A 17,837-nucleotide genomic window follows, 5' to 3' on the forward strand; every position below is an offset into this window, starting at 1 on the left:
CCTTTTCTGTTCATCATGGCTTCTTCAGGTATCAAACGGCCTTATGACGAGGAATCAACTTCGAGCAGACGACATGATCGAGAACGAGAACGAGGTCGGGATCGACACGATGATGACCGACGTTCGAAGCCCCGTGATTGGAGAGATGCCTTCTTAGATGAAGATGAACCTAAACGAAGGAGAAGTAGATCTCGTGAAAGAGAAAGAGTCAAAGATTATAGGAGAAGTGATGATCACAGAGATAGGAGATATAGTAGGGATTACGATGATAGAGACAGAGATAGGCGGAGAGGTGGAGGATTGGATTATAGAGAGAAGGAGAGGGATCATCGTGAACGTGAGCCCTCAAAGGGAGAATATCATAAACGACATAATCATAGTGACCGAAATGATCATACTACTAGTCGAAATGATAAAACCCAATTAGTGAAAGATGATGAAAAGGAGGAAGGCGAGTGCGTTTCATTCTCTACATATAGCTCACAGATCCACAATTCTTTGGATACTGATGTTACCTCTTTACGATCGAGTAGACTAGAACCTTCACCTCCCAGACCATCTGTTCCTCTTCCTGTAGCTGCGTCACCCCCACGTTCGTCAATCACTCTCAGTCCATCTCGACCGACCAGTCGACCACCGCCAGCCGGTCCAAAAGCGAGCTTCCAATCGCTCGCCATATCCTCTCAACCCCGTGGATTAACTCCCTCTCGACCACCTCCACCTGCCAATCGATTCTTCGAATCCGAATCATCCACTTCCCAAGCTCCAAAGGTAGAAGATGCTAAGCCTGAGGAGGAGGAAGAGCCAATCAGTGTGCTAGAAGAGGAAGTGGATACTGAGAAGATCCTGGAGGAAAGAAGAAGGAAAAGAGAGGAAATCATGGCTAAATTCCGAGCTAACGGTGGAAAGCCCACGATCACCACTACCCCCAACATAGTTCAAGGAGAGTTACCTGGTCCTGGGACCGGTGCGGAGAGTGTCACTAGTGCAGGTACAAGAACGGGATATCAGACTGGATATTCGGTCACTGGTGCTACACCCCTACTCAAGCAATTAGGTACACACTCAGTAACCGGTACATTACCTGGCACTTCTGCACCAACACCTATCGGTGATTCACCAGCTCTGGCTTCTACGCCAATGGGCAACGATTTCGATCTGACGAAAAGGGCCGATTCGGCTGGCGAAGCTGAACTTCCGGCTGATACTCGTTCTCAAGGTGTTGGAGCGGATATGATGGTTTCGGCGGCGGATTACGATCCTACTCAAGATACGATGGCTGATCAGGAGAAGAGAAAGAAAGATATGGAAGCTATGCAAGTGAAACCATCCGATATTGCTTCAGGTGTAGGAGAACCTATAGCTGTAGATCCAAAACCACAAGCGGACGAAGAAGAGTGGGAAGAAGTTGAAATTGAAGAAGAGGATGACGATGACGATGAGTTTGATATGTTCGCTGAATTTGGTGATGAACCGAAAGAGAAGAAGAAGAGGAAAGTGACCATACGACGACCTAAGAACGGAGGTAAAGCCAATGGAAATAAGGTGGAATACGTCAAGACGAAACCTGCTAGTACAATTGCAGCCGAGGTGGTAGATAATGTTGATGATACCGAGGGATACTATAGGATCACACCAGGTGAAATTTTAGATGATGGTCGATACCAAGTCACGATCAGCTTAGGTAAAGGAATGTTCTCTGGAGTGGTGAAAGCCAAAGTCCTCAAAGCGGTCAATCAGGAGAGAAGACAGGATGTAGTGGGTAAAGAAGTTGCTATCAAGGTGATCAGAAGTCAGGAGAGCATGTGAGTAAAACCTTTCTCCATACATTCCTTCCCAGGTGTGCGAGATCAGCGACTGACTTCTTCGTCTCGCCTCAGGTACGTCGCCGGAAGAAAGGAAGCTCAAATCATCAAAAAGCTGAACGATGCTGATCCGGAGGATAAGAAACATATCGTTAGGATGGAGAGGACTTTCGAACACAAAGGTCACCTGTGTATTGTGACGGAATCTATGAGGTGAGCTACCCCACAATCCGACTGGCTTAGTAGCTAACATTCTTCACCAGTATGAACTTACGAGACGTCATCAAGCGATTCGGTAAAGATGTTGGACTCAACATGCGAGCTGTTCGTGCTTATGCCCATCAGCTTTTCTTAGCATTGAGTCTGTTGAGAAAATGCGGTATAGTGCATGCGGATATCAAGCCAGACAATGTATTAGTAGGTTGTTCTATTAACCTTTCATCGATCAATCGGCTGACGATTGGATCCATTACAGGTATCTGAAAACAAAGCTACGCTCAAAGTCTGTGACCTTGGTTCAGCGGCCGAGATTTCGGAAGGTGAAATCACACCATACCTCGTATCGAGGTTTTATCGTGCACCAGAAATCAGTGAGCTGTTTTCTCACGAACTGTTGTGGACCCAGCTGACTCTCTTGTCCGTTAGTTCTCGGTCTACCGTACGATACGTCCATCGACATGTGGTCTATCGGGTGCACACTCTACGAGTTATACACTGGCAAGATCCTTTTCCCTGGTCGATCAAACAATCACATGTTATTACTTCAAATGGAATTGAAAGGGAAATTGAGTCATCGAATGATCAAGAAAGCCAATTTTGGGAATTTACATTTTGATGAATCGTTAAATTTCATCTCTATCGAGAAAGATAAAATTACAGGCCAGGTGAGCTAAACCCTCTTCTAGATAAGTGACTACAGAAGAAGTAGAAGCTGATCAAGACTTTTTCTTGCATTTAGGATGTCGCAAAGACGTTGGTTATTTCCAAAGCTACCAAAGACCTCCGAGCGAGATTGTTACCGCCGTCTTCTGTTCAACTGAAAATGAAAGATGAAGAATTGAAACAGATACAGAATTTCGTGGATCTATTGGATAAATGTCTTCAGCTTGATCCGTCCAGACGAATAGCACCTAGAGATGCGCTGGTACATCCCTTCTTGACTGGTGCATAGATTGTCGTTGTAGTTTATGTAAACTTTGTATATATGTATGTCAGTCAACTTATACATCAACGTGCTCGAGTAATGTCCGAATGCATGTACAGTATATGGCGATGATGAATGGTACTGCTTTATGAAGGTGCCACAGTGGGCTGGTCAAGGGATAACACCGATTTTCTCCGAATCCGCTTGAAGGTCCCCCCTTGGTTCACTCGCACCTCATTATGATTGACGTATCTTAACAATGGTTGAGTTTATAGTCCTCATTCCAACTTCATCTCTCTGTAAGTCGACTTGACCAGCACACCACGACCAAGAGACTCACATCTAGCTATCATCAGTAGACTTCAACGGATCCAACAACAAAAAGATCAGTAAAGATGTTCGGACTTAGAGCTTGGCCTACACCTGTACGTGCCATTATCATTCGGCCGATTGGCTGTGATTGTTCTTTTGATGATATGGATCATGGATATTGGATGGGAACACTGGGTGTGAGAAAGAAGGATGAGAGACCGGAGGGGATAATAGGAAGATGAAAGCGGAGATAGAGGATGGCATGCGATGGACTAGGAGGAAGGGATAATCGACGGGAATGTCAATGTTCAGCAGGAACAGCGAAAGAGACGTTGGGCATTGATAGAGGACACTTGCCGCTGGTGGGACAGTCTTTGTGAAGTGTGCGAATACGCTTGTGACTGGACGGAAAAGAATGAAAATGAGCAGATGTTAAGTGAAGTGCAGACTGACATGTGGAATATTCTTTTCATAGATCGTTAAACCCCTTTGGCCATTCATGATCTCAGGTGTGGTCACCATCGCCGGTGTTTGGAAGTTACAAGATATCGGTGTTTCATGTGAGTATCACACTCGTGCGATCGCATCATCTTTTCCTAGTAATATCGAGTTGGAGGAAATGCTCATGAAATTTATCTTTATGCAGCTCCTGATGCTCTCAAAGACCCTAAGAACCCATTCGGTACGTATTTCATCCTATACGGCATACCATCCTCTTCAGGAATTGTCTATGCAATTCGATGTAAGACATAGCTGACATGCGATGTATTTTACCATCTTAGCCGCCTCAAAAGCTAAAGCCGCTGCTCATTAGATTGTCTTAATGGGAATTTGGGATAGATGTGAATGCAGTGAAACGATGAAAGCTTTCTCCAGTACAGTCTCGGTTGATATCACTAATAATGAGCTACTTGGAGTGGAGTGCTTTGTGTCACCAACTGATCACATGTCCGCTAACTACGCAAATACCAATCGCGTTTCCCGCCATACTACATATACTCGTCCTGGCATATATCTTATAATAGCGAACCTCCCTCAACATATCATCTCATCAAACCTTCTCAGAGATTCCCTCTTCGTACCACTCTAGGTCTTACCATACTCTCCTCAACCATCGGAGGGTTATAACTTAGGATTCCATCAATATTGGTTGAAGTCGGGGCTGCACCCTTAAAGTGGAGGGATCGCCCTTTTTGTCGTGCTGCCTTCTTCAGGCTTCTTCTGCGAATCTAATCTTGAAGGAACATCGGTATATAATAGGTCGAATTCACTCGCTATGATCGTCAGATTCTCCGCCTCTTTCTTGGAATAGTAATTGGCCAGTTTCCAATCCAATGTCACTTCGATATATGGCTGACCCCCCTCGATAGTAGGTTGTACTGATCTGACTGATCGATTGATCAATGCCCATTCTTGTTGGCCAGACTGTGTCAATGATTGGTAGATCCTTTGAAAGTCACTGGTCACTTGCTGAGAAGCTATGCAGAGATTATCTTGGATGGTTTCGATCCAAGACCCCTTGGGGATCGTGGAAGGGAGGTCTGACATTGTTCCAAAGAGATAAAGAGGTATTGCGGTAAGAACAGATACAAGTTACAAATACTACTCATACGACAACTATACGAATCGTGTTATATATATATATATATGTTCACTGTATTACACTCGTGGCCTTCCAACGGGCTCGATGTTGCCCTTACGAAATTCCTTCCTTGCTTCCGCTTCTCCTGCTACGAGAAAGGTTCTTCCAGGTTCCGCTTCTTGTCCTAATGCTTAAAAGGATTATTTACTCGCGCTCGAAGTATGGAAGGGTCAATCGACTCCAATTCTGATGACTAAGCTTATAGTAGCGTTTTTCCAGACTCAAATGGTGGCAGACAGTTCAATCTATTTCAACCTTTGTGAATCGTCTTGCATGTATCGGAAATCTACGAGAGCTACAAAAAATGCGGAGGCATGGGATGCAGCAGACGTCAGATCCATATGTACAGCCCTCTAAGCTCGAGAGGGCGTTGGCAGATCTTCCGTCCCCTGTACAACATTATATCCCACAAACTGTACATCCGCTTCATCAAACCTATCAAATTGACCTTGGACGGTAATAGGCTCACCACCATAATGTCCTTCAGCAAAGTATCGCTGAGGGAAGGGTCCTAGGGGTTCAAATCCTGACAGTTGAGCTCTGTCGCATTTGAACTTGAAATCTGTATCTTTGACTTCATCACCCTTTGTGAGAGGTCTCCAAATGGATGTAAATTGGTATGTATCATCAGCATCCTTATCGGTACCTTGGACTTTGAATACTTTGTTCTCGCTCAATACGTAGGTCTGTCGAGTGTCGGTATAGGACGCCAACCAGGATGACCCCTTTCTTTTGGCCTCGGCCCAAGCATACCTTGCAATATTATCTATAGAGGCTAGGTCCCCTTTGAGGCCTTGAGATGAGGATGATGTGAGAGGGGTATCAGCTCCTGTGAGCAGCGTCGAACGTCTTGAGTCCATGGTTGCAAGTCATAAGCAGATATTGTGTTCTAAAGGATTTCAATGGGAAGAGAAATGAGAGGGGGACCAGGATTTGGTACTATCGTGCTTGGTTATGAGGCTTATACGGCGAAATGATCGCACTCTCTCAACGATGAGAGCTTTTTTGTGCCTTGGAGAAAGGTGCAAGTACAGAAAGGAGAGGAAAGCTGGCTCGCTCCCTTCATGCAGAGTTCAGGTCAGCTGACTCAACTTTCAAATCCTTTCTCCTTTTGCTTCGAAGCAGTGGACGCAGACGGGATCTTGCGCGATGAAAGCTGGTTCCTAATGAAGGAAGAATGAGTGACAACAGGAGAACGAAAAGAGGACCAGACGTTGAACGCCCTGCTGATGGACGTTGCAGACCTCAATTTCACTTGGAGATCTTCGAGGTTGCAGTAAACTTCCGGACATGAATTTGTCTTTGGACGAGACAATTTCCACATCCACGTTTCATTCTTTCATATGAGGGTATTCTACGAACTCTATACCCGAACCGAAAACACATTCAGATATCTTCGGGGAGATTGGGATTAGGGAAGTCCTTGGACATATGTGCCTAAAACGAACAGCAATATTCATCAGCCAGCACTTCATTTCAGTGACATTGTTGAAGATGAATTCTGCCTATTTTAGGGATCCAACTCACCTTGTAATGTCTGAAATGAACTTTTCGTCCCGCCTCCTCAATCTCATTCAATTCCTCTTTACTCAATTGAGGTAACGAATCAATTTCGCAGATCTTTTTGAGGTTATCAGGGTTCCTCGAAGACGTAACTACTATAACATTCTTCTGCAATGCCCATAATGTGAGGACCGAAGCTGTATCGACCTCTTTGCCGGTCTCGGAAGAAAGTCGTTTGGCGATTTTCTCCAATACTGGTTTGAGGGGACCACCAGTAGGATGTCGAAGGATTGGTGTGAGGAGTCCGTAAGATTCGGTGATTATATTGTGTTTTTTACCAATGTCAAGGACAGGTTGGAGGTGCTCGAGCACATATGGATGATACTCCAGTTCTACGAGACACGTGATAATATTAACATCTATCGATTTAAGAAAGAGCCAAGACGGTCATACATGTACTTCGAGATAAGCAGACTTACGATTAACAACGGGCTTGATTCTGGCTACTTTCAGGACAGCTTCAAGATCTTGAGGTCGGAAGTTGCTGACTCCCAGACTCACTCCTTCGAGAGTACCGTCATATACCAAGTCCTCTAGGATAGTCCAAAATTGACTTGTTGTCCCTGCTTGAGGGACAGTAGGGAAATGGATGAGAAGGAGATCAGGCTTGGAACCTAATAAGTTAATTCTTTCTTGCACATTGGATCGGACGACCTCGATGTCAGGAGATAGATCTATGTAATTTACCGAGTCAACGATTGGCGACCATTACGGCGTAGTGCAGCAAGAACTGTACTTACTGGTGCTAGAGACTAAATTCAATATTGTCTGTCAGTATTGACGCACGATGACACAATCGTGAGAGTCTGGGCTCACTTACTCTTCGTTGTGATCCAAACATCTTCCCTTTTGACACCAGCCTGTTTCAAGGCTTCATACGTAGCTTGTTCGGTCTTGTATATTTCTGCAGTATCGATATGACAGATACCAGCTTTTAAAGCTTGCACGCCACTCGTGATAGCAGGATCATGGTTACCGAAGAGTCCACCCGTGCCATTTCCCCATCCAATGGCTGGAATAGATTTTCCATCGGACAACCTGATCGTTCTTGACATTGTTTCAGCGCAGTAAATGAGACTTGGGACAGTACGAGATCGAATAAGACAGAATATGTATGCAACGACGACAACTTTACAGCAGTATTCTATTTATATCGCTGCTGGATCTAAGCCAGATCCAGCGATGGCGACACGATGAACCATCGATGCATCATCGCATTGAAATCCGGTCCGGAAAAAAGTGGAGCTCGAAGGTGGAGGTTTTGTCGATGTTGTCCGATGACTTGCACAAGGTTACAAACATCAGCGATGTCCATTTCACCACAACCGTTCACAACTAATGTAATACGATAGCATACTATAACCCAAAGCCGCCCCCATCGGTTCGTTCTCTATATCAATTGCGAGCTCACCTAGTCAACTTAGTGCCGTTCACATTGGAAAATCCGTGAAATTATCGTTCATCCTTTGAGTGTGCGTGACTGACTGAGTCTAAAGCGGACTTGTTCGTCGTCCTGACGCTCACAAAGGTGAGAGGGGACAGATTTACTGAGGACTGGTCATGTCAATATGATGTTGCGCGTATCTCTAATGTACTTTATTGGTCCTAGCCTCGTCCTAGCCTCCTCTGTACAGATAAAGCATAGTGACAGTGTTCTCGAGACAATTACAGTAGTGAACACCGACAACTTCCAACTTTCCTGTATCTTTCAAATACAGTACAAATCATCAAAAACGTCAACATCGATGATGTCAAGCACTTCCAGATCAACGCAAACAAGACAAAGAAGAAAGGTCAGTTGTGCTTCATGCAGACAGAAGAAAATCAAATGTAACCGAGATGAGACTTCGAGACCGTGAGTTATCAACGAGCCTCAGTGTCACAGAGCTCTCTGCGTGAAGTCATATGCAGTGCGTGACACCTTAGCTGACCACCTGTCGCTGCCTGGTATATGCTCGCCCTGCGCTCAAACCTCCTCGCAATGCACCATAGCCTTCTCATCCTCAAGTAGGGGAAGCACCTCCTATAACGATACACTCCGGGACGTTCCCCGTGGGATGTTCAATCAATTAGTGTGCAATGCACAAGGGGCCCATGATGCTAATTCTGCACAAATGGCGTGTGATGATGCCCATGGAGCCAATATGAGCAGTACTCCCTCTTCTTATCTAGATGAGTACTTGTACCCGAATCAGTCTCGAGTTCCAGCATCTTGGCATCAAGCAGTTCATGAAGCAACATTCTCGATCGACCAGCCCCCACCAGATCCACAGAATTCCAACCAGAATGGTTTGATCGGTACCGACTTCTCGACGTTCTACCAATATACTAATGATGAGCTGCATGTATCATCTACTCATTGTCCCAACTCCGCTCAGCCGTCTATCAGCAATGACCCAGCCATCATTCAAGCCTATCTCCAGCACGTAACTAGGGCAAGACGCCAATTCATAGAGCAATGTGGACTCTCGGAACAGGGTTCGAGTGAGCCTTAGACCGTAAGAGCACGATTATGTTGGACGACGATGTGTTGCATAAATGACGAGTAAATCTTATTGACCTACAAATACGTTGCTGTTTCCACTGTTCTGACGATACTTGTCCCTCTCACATGACCTATCGGTACCTATCGGTAATGCCAGATGATGCACCAAGGGTTGATCTGATATAGTCCCCGAAGCGGTACGCAGTTATTGTTAGACTACCTCAAAGAATGAGTGATACTGACTCTTATTTGACATACAGCGGTTGCTGTGCATCAAAACATAATGACGTACAAACGGTTTTGCATCTATCCTTTCATTGCTTGTTCAATGGAGGACACGAGGAGATGGTTTCATTCTCAGCTTCTAACCTTCCCCACGATGCTCCCAGCACTTCTTATATAAATACTCTGCTCTTGATTCCCCAGCCCTACGACTCGCATGCTTTTGCTATACCTATACTCAACTACTGATCATGTCTTCAAACTACACAAATGACGACACTTATACTCGGCGCACCAAATCTTCTACCTCGTTAGTTTCAACCAAAAAACCTGGAGGTAAGACGCGGACGTGCTCCAACTGCTTCTTTGGGAAAGTGGATTGTAGAGAATTAGAGGGCTCCACCAAGTATGTTATTTGGCTTCGGCTACAACTTGCATCTCACCAACGTAAACTAATCTGTTAGGACAGTTGTCAACGTTGCTCCGAGAAACACTTCAACGCTTGCGATCTTCATGAACTCACCCCTCAGGCTATCTATGAACGTACAGAGGAGATCATAACTCGGAATCTAAGCACTTACGGGTCAGAGATTCCTCCCCATCCTATATCACTTGCGAGATCGAACGCTGCTTGGGCAAAGCCCAGGTCCAAATCGCCCTCACCATCGCGGGCCTCGATGTCCTGCGTACGATGCACCAGGAGCAAGGTGAAATGTGAATACAAACAAGGGTGAGTCTCTTGGTCTTGTACACCATCATGTATATCACCACGTGCGGCCGTTGATGGTAATACAGTGACTACCATGCCCGCCATGATACTAACATCGTCTCTGACGTCGTTCAGCGATAAGTTTTGCAAGCAGTGCTCTAAAAGAAATCCCAGTGAATGCGTGTTTGACAAAGAAGGGAAATCCAGGAGCAACAAAAAACACTGATCGCTGCTTTCCAGCGAAGTAAGTTCACTGAATAACAGGTAAGCCAACACCTCAGATCTGCAGATTCCTCTAAGCCATCGACGTATGTACACTGAGCGAGTCTCAATTTCTAGACAATTGGAAGAGCTGGTCAGTCTGCCAGGAGGATTACAAAGGATCAACGATTTTGTGGTATCGAAATTGGGTCAATCATGCAGACTGAGAGGCTTAGACTCTCAACATCTGTCCGTACCTCAAATTCCCTTACCTGACCCCGATCAAGGAATCGCACCGATTAGTCGAGAAGCATACGCCACATCGGCATCGCAAATGGACACGCTGGCTGCCATTGGCGACACTGAGGTTGGACGTGAGATCGCCGACTTCCTGGGTCGTGGAGTAGATTCAGCATAAATCCCAAACACCGCATACTCAGCTATAAATCTACCGTTCATTCAAGTGCAGTTACCTCTTGCAAACGATAGCGACAGTGGTGGTCCCTACGATCAGTATGGTAGCCTGGCGGCGCATCCAAATACCCTGTTCAACTTTGGTGGCGATGTAGGCTTGCCCCAGATATACAATCCTCCAACTCATTTCGAAAACTTCGGGCTGGAAAATGCTGACGAGAACCCTCGATATGCGTACAATCCTAATTTTCAAGCTGAAAATAATGAGAATTCCGAATATTTCAAGTAGATGTTTAGATATATGAACAGATGACCGGACATTATGCGGTATATATATATGATAATAACCTTACGTCGTCTTGTGAATTAGATGTCATCTGTAACACCCAGCTTCCTCAGATGGCATGCAGTCTGGCGTTGTATGATGATGCTCTCCCTGAGTGAACTCACTCACATATCAAAGGTAATTACGAACTTCCTTTGCCACTGTGTGACATACATTTTCTGACATCGTTTTTCAGACCAATGTTCTTATGGTGTTAGTTACTGCATCGACTATGGCAGCCCCACTACAACACCTCCTTTCTAGATCTATAACATGAAGGAGCATCTTCCGACATCTGACACGGGTATCGATGCGACACATACATCATACTTCCCTTTGGGCTTGACAATGGAGGTCCAAGTCTCATACATTCCCGAGCTGGACGTTTTTCCTATGTTCGTGGTATGTGATATATAGGAATACACGCTCGAAAGCCCGAGGTCAATGATCTGTTTAGAATTCCCCTCATTGCCATCAACCCCTTCTATCGGGCCCTTCCCCTCTGACCATCATGTCTTCATTGCAATTCAGCCCAGATTCCACTCAGTATTCCCCGTCATCAGCAGATCAACAATCGACCGCTGTCGACCTTGAAGGTAAAAAAGGGGCTTGTGTCACTTGCAGGAAAGCGAAGACGAAGTGTGAGCAAACCGAAGGAAAGGACAGGTGAGTTACACACGCAAATTTTAAATTGACACCCATAAGCTGATAGTCGAAACTCTCAGTTGTGACCGGTGCACTCGTCTGAAAAGAAAGAATTGTAGTCTAAGTTCTGGTGCCCAGCCTTTCGCATCGGTTGCAGAACAGGTCGCAAGGTATCTGGAGATTCATCGACGCTCAAAAGATTTCATCGCAAAAAGTGCCGTAAGCTCCAATAACAGCTTCCTATCTCCCACCAGCGTTTCTAGAGCCCGATCAAGATCACCCTCGAAAGTCACCAAACCCCGATCAAAAGCTAGAACAGATGCAGCCTTGGGTTGGGGAGATAGGAGCTCTTGTGGAAACTGTAGACGCAGAAAGATAAAAATGCATAACATTGCCAGGGTGAGCTCTGTTCTAGACATACAGTCCCAAGCATGTTCCTCTCTCAAATGTGTACCACCCACGTTTATCACCTGAATTCTACTCGTTGATTCTGGTGTAAAACTGATCCGGAATGCCGCGAGTCAGTCAGGAAGAATGTGAGTACTGCTCCAAAGATGAAAGCAAGACTTGTTCATTTGGCATGAACCGTGCTTTGCGTCATGAGATCAAGTCTCGACAAGCTTTATTCGATAAAAGAATCTACGAACTTGACAACAGGTGAGTCCTTAATTCATATCATCCTCACACTGTTCTCGCTAACCATCAATCTTCGGTGGCACTGGCTTTTGTTGAAAAAGGGAGTTGTCAGACCTGTTGAGTCATGACGGAGGCATAAGCAAAGTCAACAACGAGCTTGTTTCCGTTATTGGTGCTCAATTCAGTTTGGTCACTTCCCAAACTCCGACAGATTCTCTACCTGCTCCTCCACTACATCCCCAAACCGACAATCTTCCAGTTTCACTAGCAGAGGAAGTTGGTCCGATTATTGCTTATCTGAAGACCGAAGAAGGACGACAGCTTCTGTCTGAATATCTTGAAGAGATAGAGCATGGAACAAACAATCATGGATCAGAGAGGACAGTTTCGACCATGGAGGTGCCACAAGTTAATGTTTTTGCGCCACCTATCTCCGATGACTGGGGGTTTAACGCTTTCGACCCAACCGTTGGCATGCCTGACGACAGAGGCTTAGAATCTTTTCTATTCAGCTCTCTCGATGAGCCTTTTCCGACTCATGTCACGGGATATCCGCAAGATCAATATTTTCCATTCTGAAAGGACTGCTCCCACACCGCCACTGGCACCGAAAGTGCGTCTGCTCACAACAAAGCTTTCCTAGAGATCATGTATCTCTTCCGATCTATTAAACCTTATCATCATGCAGCATTGATGCATCTTTGTGATCAGGAATTTGTTTAGAGAGCGATTGCAGATTTAACAACTAATGGGTGTCTCCTGTAAAGAATTTCAAAACGTGATCCGAGAAATTATTGATCTCAAGTGGAGCAGCAGAAGTGGCACTCTCTCTGATCCTTTGTAGCTCGGAACATCACCTTGCAATTCTACCTTTTCTCCTCTCTCAGAATGCCTCAACGAGATGATGATATCAACCAAATGGATGAAAGTGTAATCTGCTGCTAATTTTGAACGTTATCACAGGTACAAATAAGGTGTACAACCAAATTCTCAGGTCGTTGATTCATTCCATATATTCCCCCACGGGGGTATACATACAAGTTACATTTATGGTAGTGAGAACCCTTGAGATTGTCTGATATTCCCGCTTCATTAGCATCATATCACGATATCGGAACAACGACGGGCAGTGTCATGTCTTACCCTCGACAGTATACCACCATACAAGCTACAGGATATCGAGGCACAGATAGCGCCTATATCAATTGCAGCAAAAATAAAGGACGTTGTGATCCGATTTTCGTTCCGACCACGCAAGTCATTTCGGCTGACTGATCTGGACATGCCATATCTGACCTTATGGTGCTCCACAGATCTGGCTGTAAATGATGCGAGAGGAAAGGTTACACTGACTGCAATCTTTCGACGGATTTTGCATCTGTTGACATAGGTAGGCAGATCGGTATATACTTGAACATTCTTGAGCGTACTTTGCATATAATCTCTTCTGAAAATGGTCGGTCTGCCGACTTGACTGTGGGATCGACTCGAGCTCGATCAATCTCAAAGTCGAGATCAAAATTAAGATTAGGTGAGTTCGTCTTTCGGGCTCTAGACTTGATCAGTGGTACCGACTGAAGACTCGACTGACCTCGCATGTGGCGCTTTTTCCAGAGCTATCAGGTGCAATCGCTGTCTCACAGATTCGAGCCAATCCTGTACATTGGGTGAGATTCAGGCTTCACGCTCCGAAAACAAATCTGAACAAAGACTCTTGAACACGGATCTGGCCACGCTCAATGACAAGTGAGTCATATGCTGGATAGATTGAGATCCTCGATATCAGTCATGATGTCTACTTATGAACTTGTGTCTTGTTCTTGATTAGCTCGCTACAGGCTTTGATCTACCTGCCGGGGGGTTTAGGGAAGAGCAATAATGACATTGTAGGAGTCCTCGGGGAGGAACTCGGCGTTCCAGGCTTCTCGAGTCAAGCTTCGATCACAGCTACTTCTCCTCCGTAACTGCCTTTACCTCCCGCACCAGCTCGAAACTATGAGCTTCCGCCGCCCCAATATATTGGAATTCCTAAGCAGGACGCTCTGGCTGAATATTTTGGTACGGGGCAAGGGAGAAGCAACATAGAAGCATAATTTCGACGTACAACAAACGATCAGTACCACGGATATATCGCAACGGAGAACATACCTACGATCAACACTCAATCACCGCCATCGGGTACTTTTCCAGCTTATGATCGGGCGGCTCAAGGAAGGTGGTGGCAGCATGTAACACCATCTGCTAGTCGTGTCCAGAATTGGAAGATTTGAGTTGCGTTTCGACCGTATGTGAAACTTGCTACTATCCGTGCGTTAATCAATCACTATCTCGCCGAAATGAAGAGGAGAGATTTCTAATTCGCAATCTGGCAACAATGGCCATGTGTGCTCGCAGAAGAGCGCTCGCACTAGAGAGAATGCAAGCTAAGCTGGTCACCTCCTGCAAGCACTGTTGGAACCTCTTGTCAGATGCCAGCGATCAATCCAGAGTCTATGAATGTCAGACGGTAATACTGTCAGATGGAATAAAAGCAGTTGCATATAGATTTGCATATCAACTTTTCACGAACAAACTATCATGAAACGCAGTGAGCAATGAATATAATAAACATTTTAAGCACAAGACACATTGTGAACACAAAGAAGCGGGTGAAACAAGGTGAAAGAATAAGCAAACGGATGTTCAATCGGGACATATTTCTGGGATGTGGGGACAAATCTTTGGGAGGTAGAGCTCCCGACCGTATCTGAGGACCGTGCTTAAGCGTTGTTTACGTAGTCATCAGCGATGACTAGAGGAGGGCATTCTTCTCCTCGTCTAAAAAAGATCCATCTTCGGATCCAGTGGGGGAGAACAGTACCTGTTTGGTACTTTGAGAAAGTTGCGGTAGGCACAGAGAACACAGCATCCAATTCTTCAAGGGTCAATTGTTTCGTTTCCTGCATGTAAAATTGTAAACCTCCAGCAGTCAGGTCAAAGGAATCAGGTTTGACTTACCGGTACAAAGAAGAAAATGAGAATCAGAGCAATGACGTTGAAAGCAGCATAAGTGCCGAAAGCACCTTGGGCAGTCAAAGCTCGGAGCATTCGGGGGAACTGTGGAAACGGTCAGGCAAGAATGCGAGGATGTGTGCGAACACTAGAGCACTCACCGTCAAACTCAAAATGGAAGAGAAACCAAGACAGACGGTGACAGACCATGCCATACCTTGCTCACGCTGAGGAAGAGGGAAGACTTCAGCAGAGTACATGAATGGAACAGGTCCTTCTCCAACACTGTAGAATGCGGCGAAAAGGTAGATGAAGCTGGAGCATTATATGTCAGCTGAAGCATGTAGATGAATATAGGAGCTGCATCAATAAATCTCACAAGGCGATCAAACCGGTACGCATAACTTTGTTCTCCTCTGTAGCGGGGATGAAGAACATCATACCAGCAGCGAGTAAAGTCCAGGCCATGTTTGGGAACGTGGCCAAGAGGAGAGATCGACGTCCGACTATGCATTGATCAGGTAAACTTGACATTGGGCAACTTCAGTCGCTATGTGAACTCACAAGTATCGATTGTAAAAACGGCCGGGAACGCAAATAAGAAATTGACAGCACCGAACCCGAGGGAAGCGAAAAGCGCTTGAGATGCAGAGTAACCGGATTCGACGAAGATTGTACTGGAATAGAATGCGATGACTAGGTGGCATAGATCAGTAAAGGAGACTTTTCCAGCTCCCAAACAAGACTTCCGAACAAGACTCACTGTTGATACCGCACATTTGTTGCGCCAACATGACAGTACTGGCAGCCAAAGTACCTCGTCGAACACGAGGAATAGTGAATAGTTCAGCGAATCGAGAGAAGTACGTTTTACCTTGTACAATCTTGTTCTCTTCCATCAGTTGTACGTGTGCGTAATACAAGTCACGGGCGGCGAGGACTTCGGTGTGTCTGAGTCGAGTCATGGCGGCAAAGGCGTGAGCGTATCGACCTTTCTTCATCAACCATCGAGGAGATTCGGGGCAAAAGAAGATGAGGATAGCCAAGGGAAGAGCAGGAATGAAGGCTGATCCAAGTTGTAACCTCCAAGCAATGGCGCCTACATCCTTCACAACAGCGTTGGCACTTTACAATAATGATGGTCAGAACCCGAACGACTGTGCACAAGTGGTATGCATCTTGAACTCACGCGAACCCAAGGAAAATACCGAAAGCAGTCCACAATTGCCATCCCATGACAAGAGCGCCTCGGATGTTGGCTATGGGTGAAGGAGAAAAAGAGAATACAAAAAAATCAGAAGAGCATATTTTGGGTTATTGCTATGATATACTTACCAGGGGCAAGTTCGGCAGCGTACATTGGAACGGTGGAAGCTGAAGCAGTGGTCAGCACATACCAACGAAGGCAACACACGAAACATACCTTTAGCTCCCATACCAACTCCCAGAACCAGACGTACAGCAGCCAAAGCTTGCCAAGAGTGAGTGAAACCAGAGGCAATGGGCGTAGCAATAAGGACTGAAAGGCTAGTGTCAGAACGCATTCTGAACGGTTTGGAACAATAGACTTACTGAGGGAGGTGATGAAAATTTCACCTCGTCGACCAAAGAAATGATTGAGGGGATCGGATACTGATGATTTTTAGATGAACGTCAACATAAAAAGCAAACAACCTATACCATGATGAATATGCAACGTACACCAACAACCACTGAGATTGAGAAGATTATTAGCACAATCTGAGAAAGTTCATTGCAAGACGTCGATCGACTTACCATACCGCCGAAGCAATGTAAGGAGCAGCATTGACGAATCCGACTTTCCATTCATCGCTGTTTCCTTCGGCAGTTCCAACGGGTCGAGCAATGCCAAATTCGGCTGGGAAAGACAAGTCTGGATACAGAACATTTTAGTGAATGTTCCGTAAATATGAGAATGCCAAGAAGGAATAGGCTGTCACTCACTTGCTCCGTTTGATCCTGTTTGATCCCATCCTTGAGTGGCTGCACCAATGGCGCAAACAATGACTGTGGCATCACGTCGTCAATGATGATTCGATAGTAGGTATGAAACTGCACTTGACTCACCAGTGAAGTAAAGCATTTTGGGATGAGACCATTTGCTTCGGCTGGCTTTTCTTAGCCAGTGCAAGTCATCTTCGGTCAATTCTGGAATATCTTCATATTCGGTGGGTCGCTGAGCAATCAGTGCACCCCGCTTGAATACGTCAACTTTATCATCGAGATTCTTCTCCTTACAGAATTCCTCGACATCTGCAAGAACCTGCTCTTTGGTAAAACCATGAAGGGGGTTGATAAGTTTCTTTGCCTGGGATTGAAGTTCAGGCGCATGTTCGAGGCCATAAGCTTCCCCCTTGGAAGTATCCTCGTTGGAAGATTCGAGGTGAGTGTTGCGGGATTTCTCGATCACGTCCATCGTCTTGTTGCTCTTGTTTGCGAGATTGAATGAGGAGAGGCGATGGGGCCTTCACTGGAACCCACCGGCCCCCTCCATATATACGTGTTGTCAGGCCGACCATGACCGGTCACGATGCCGGGGACGATTGGCAAGGTCAATCGTTTTGAATGTGGCGTACGAGTTTAACGTTATAACTTCGCACGCTAGGAGCGGCAACATCCCTGGATTGTGTGACCCCGCGACTTGATCGGTCGCGAATCCAGGGGAACTAAGTGCCGTGTATTGGAATACCGCATGGAACACATGAGTAGTCTCGCTTATTGG

General features: G+C 45.7%; 8 protein-coding genes across 8 annotated transcripts; 4 read left to right on the forward strand and 4 right to left on the reverse strand.

Annotated features, from left to right (window-relative positions):
- Window positions 1–15: 15 nt before the first annotated feature.
- L199_000555 (uncharacterized protein) lies at window positions 16–2,976 on the forward strand (the record flags this gene model as incomplete). Its single annotated transcript, XM_064886321.1, has 7 exons — window positions 16–455; window positions 534–1,805; window positions 1,881–2,018; window positions 2,069–2,222; window positions 2,281–2,395; window positions 2,451–2,689; window positions 2,764–2,976. 7 exons carry the CDS (start codon window positions 16–18, stop codon window positions 2,974–2,976), a joined length of 2,571 nt encoding a protein of 856 aa, XP_064742393.1.
- Window positions 2,977–4,322: 1,346 nt separating this feature from the next.
- On the reverse strand, window positions 4,323–4,809 carry L199_000556 (uncharacterized protein; the record flags this gene model as incomplete). Its single annotated transcript, XM_064886322.1, has 2 exons — window positions 4,323–4,450; window positions 4,533–4,809. The coding sequence occupies 2 exons, from the start codon at window positions 4,807–4,809 to the stop codon at window positions 4,323–4,325; spliced, it is 405 nt and encodes a 134-aa protein (XP_064742394.1).
- Window positions 4,810–5,256: 447 nt separating this feature from the next.
- On the reverse strand, window positions 5,257–5,763 carry L199_000557 (uncharacterized protein; the record flags this gene model as incomplete). Its single annotated transcript, XM_064886323.1, has 1 exon — window positions 5,257–5,763. The coding sequence occupies one exon, from the start codon at window positions 5,761–5,763 to the stop codon at window positions 5,257–5,259; it is 507 nt and encodes a 168-aa protein (XP_064742395.1).
- A 526-nt stretch (window positions 5,764–6,289) lies between these two features.
- L199_000558 (uncharacterized protein) lies at window positions 6,290–7,521 on the reverse strand (the record flags this gene model as incomplete). The annotated part of the gene is made up of 4 exons (XM_064886324.1): window positions 6,290–6,340; window positions 6,431–6,798; window positions 6,886–7,140; window positions 7,287–7,521. The coding sequence occupies 4 exons, from the start codon at window positions 7,519–7,521 to the stop codon at window positions 6,290–6,292; spliced, it is 909 nt and encodes a 302-aa protein (XP_064742396.1).
- A 693-nt stretch (window positions 7,522–8,214) lies between these two features.
- L199_000559 (uncharacterized protein) lies at window positions 8,215–8,961 on the forward strand (the record flags this gene model as incomplete). Its single annotated transcript, XM_064886325.1, has 2 exons — window positions 8,215–8,321; window positions 8,478–8,961. The coding sequence occupies 2 exons, from the start codon at window positions 8,215–8,217 to the stop codon at window positions 8,959–8,961; spliced, it is 591 nt and encodes a 196-aa protein (XP_064742397.1).
- A 903-nt stretch (window positions 8,962–9,864) lies between these two features.
- Window positions 9,865–10,786, forward strand: L199_000560 (uncharacterized protein; the record flags this gene model as incomplete). Its single annotated transcript, XM_064886326.1, has 4 exons — window positions 9,865–9,880; window positions 10,018–10,126; window positions 10,222–10,457; window positions 10,524–10,786. 4 exons carry the CDS (start codon window positions 9,865–9,867, stop codon window positions 10,784–10,786), a joined length of 624 nt encoding a protein of 207 aa, XP_064742398.1.
- Window positions 10,787–11,333: 547 nt separating this feature from the next.
- L199_000561 (uncharacterized protein) lies at window positions 11,334–12,682 on the forward strand (the record flags this gene model as incomplete). Its single annotated transcript, XM_064886327.1, has 4 exons — window positions 11,334–11,488; window positions 11,548–11,866; window positions 11,997–12,124; window positions 12,205–12,682. 4 exons carry the CDS (start codon window positions 11,334–11,336, stop codon window positions 12,680–12,682), a joined length of 1,080 nt encoding a protein of 359 aa, XP_064742399.1.
- Window positions 12,683–14,862: 2,180 nt separating this feature from the next.
- L199_000562 (uncharacterized protein) lies at window positions 14,863–17,531 on the reverse strand (the record flags this gene model as incomplete). Its single annotated transcript, XM_064886328.1, has 14 exons — window positions 14,863–15,042; window positions 15,101–15,199; window positions 15,256–15,409; window positions 15,474–15,600; window positions 15,659–15,790; window positions 15,858–16,219; window positions 16,284–16,353; window positions 16,430–16,468; window positions 16,518–16,613; window positions 16,667–16,726; window positions 16,796–16,806; window positions 16,871–16,988; window positions 17,060–17,122; window positions 17,183–17,531. The coding sequence occupies 14 exons, from the start codon at window positions 17,529–17,531 to the stop codon at window positions 14,863–14,865; spliced, it is 1,860 nt and encodes a 619-aa protein (XP_064742400.1).
- Between the last annotated feature and the right edge of the window lie 306 nt (window positions 17,532–17,837).

This window comes from Kwoniella botswanensis, chromosome 1 (assembly GCF_036426115.1).
Source record: "Kwoniella botswanensis chromosome 1, complete sequence".
Taxonomy (NCBI): domain Eukaryota; kingdom Fungi; phylum Basidiomycota; class Tremellomycetes; order Tremellales; family Cryptococcaceae; genus Kwoniella; species Kwoniella botswanensis.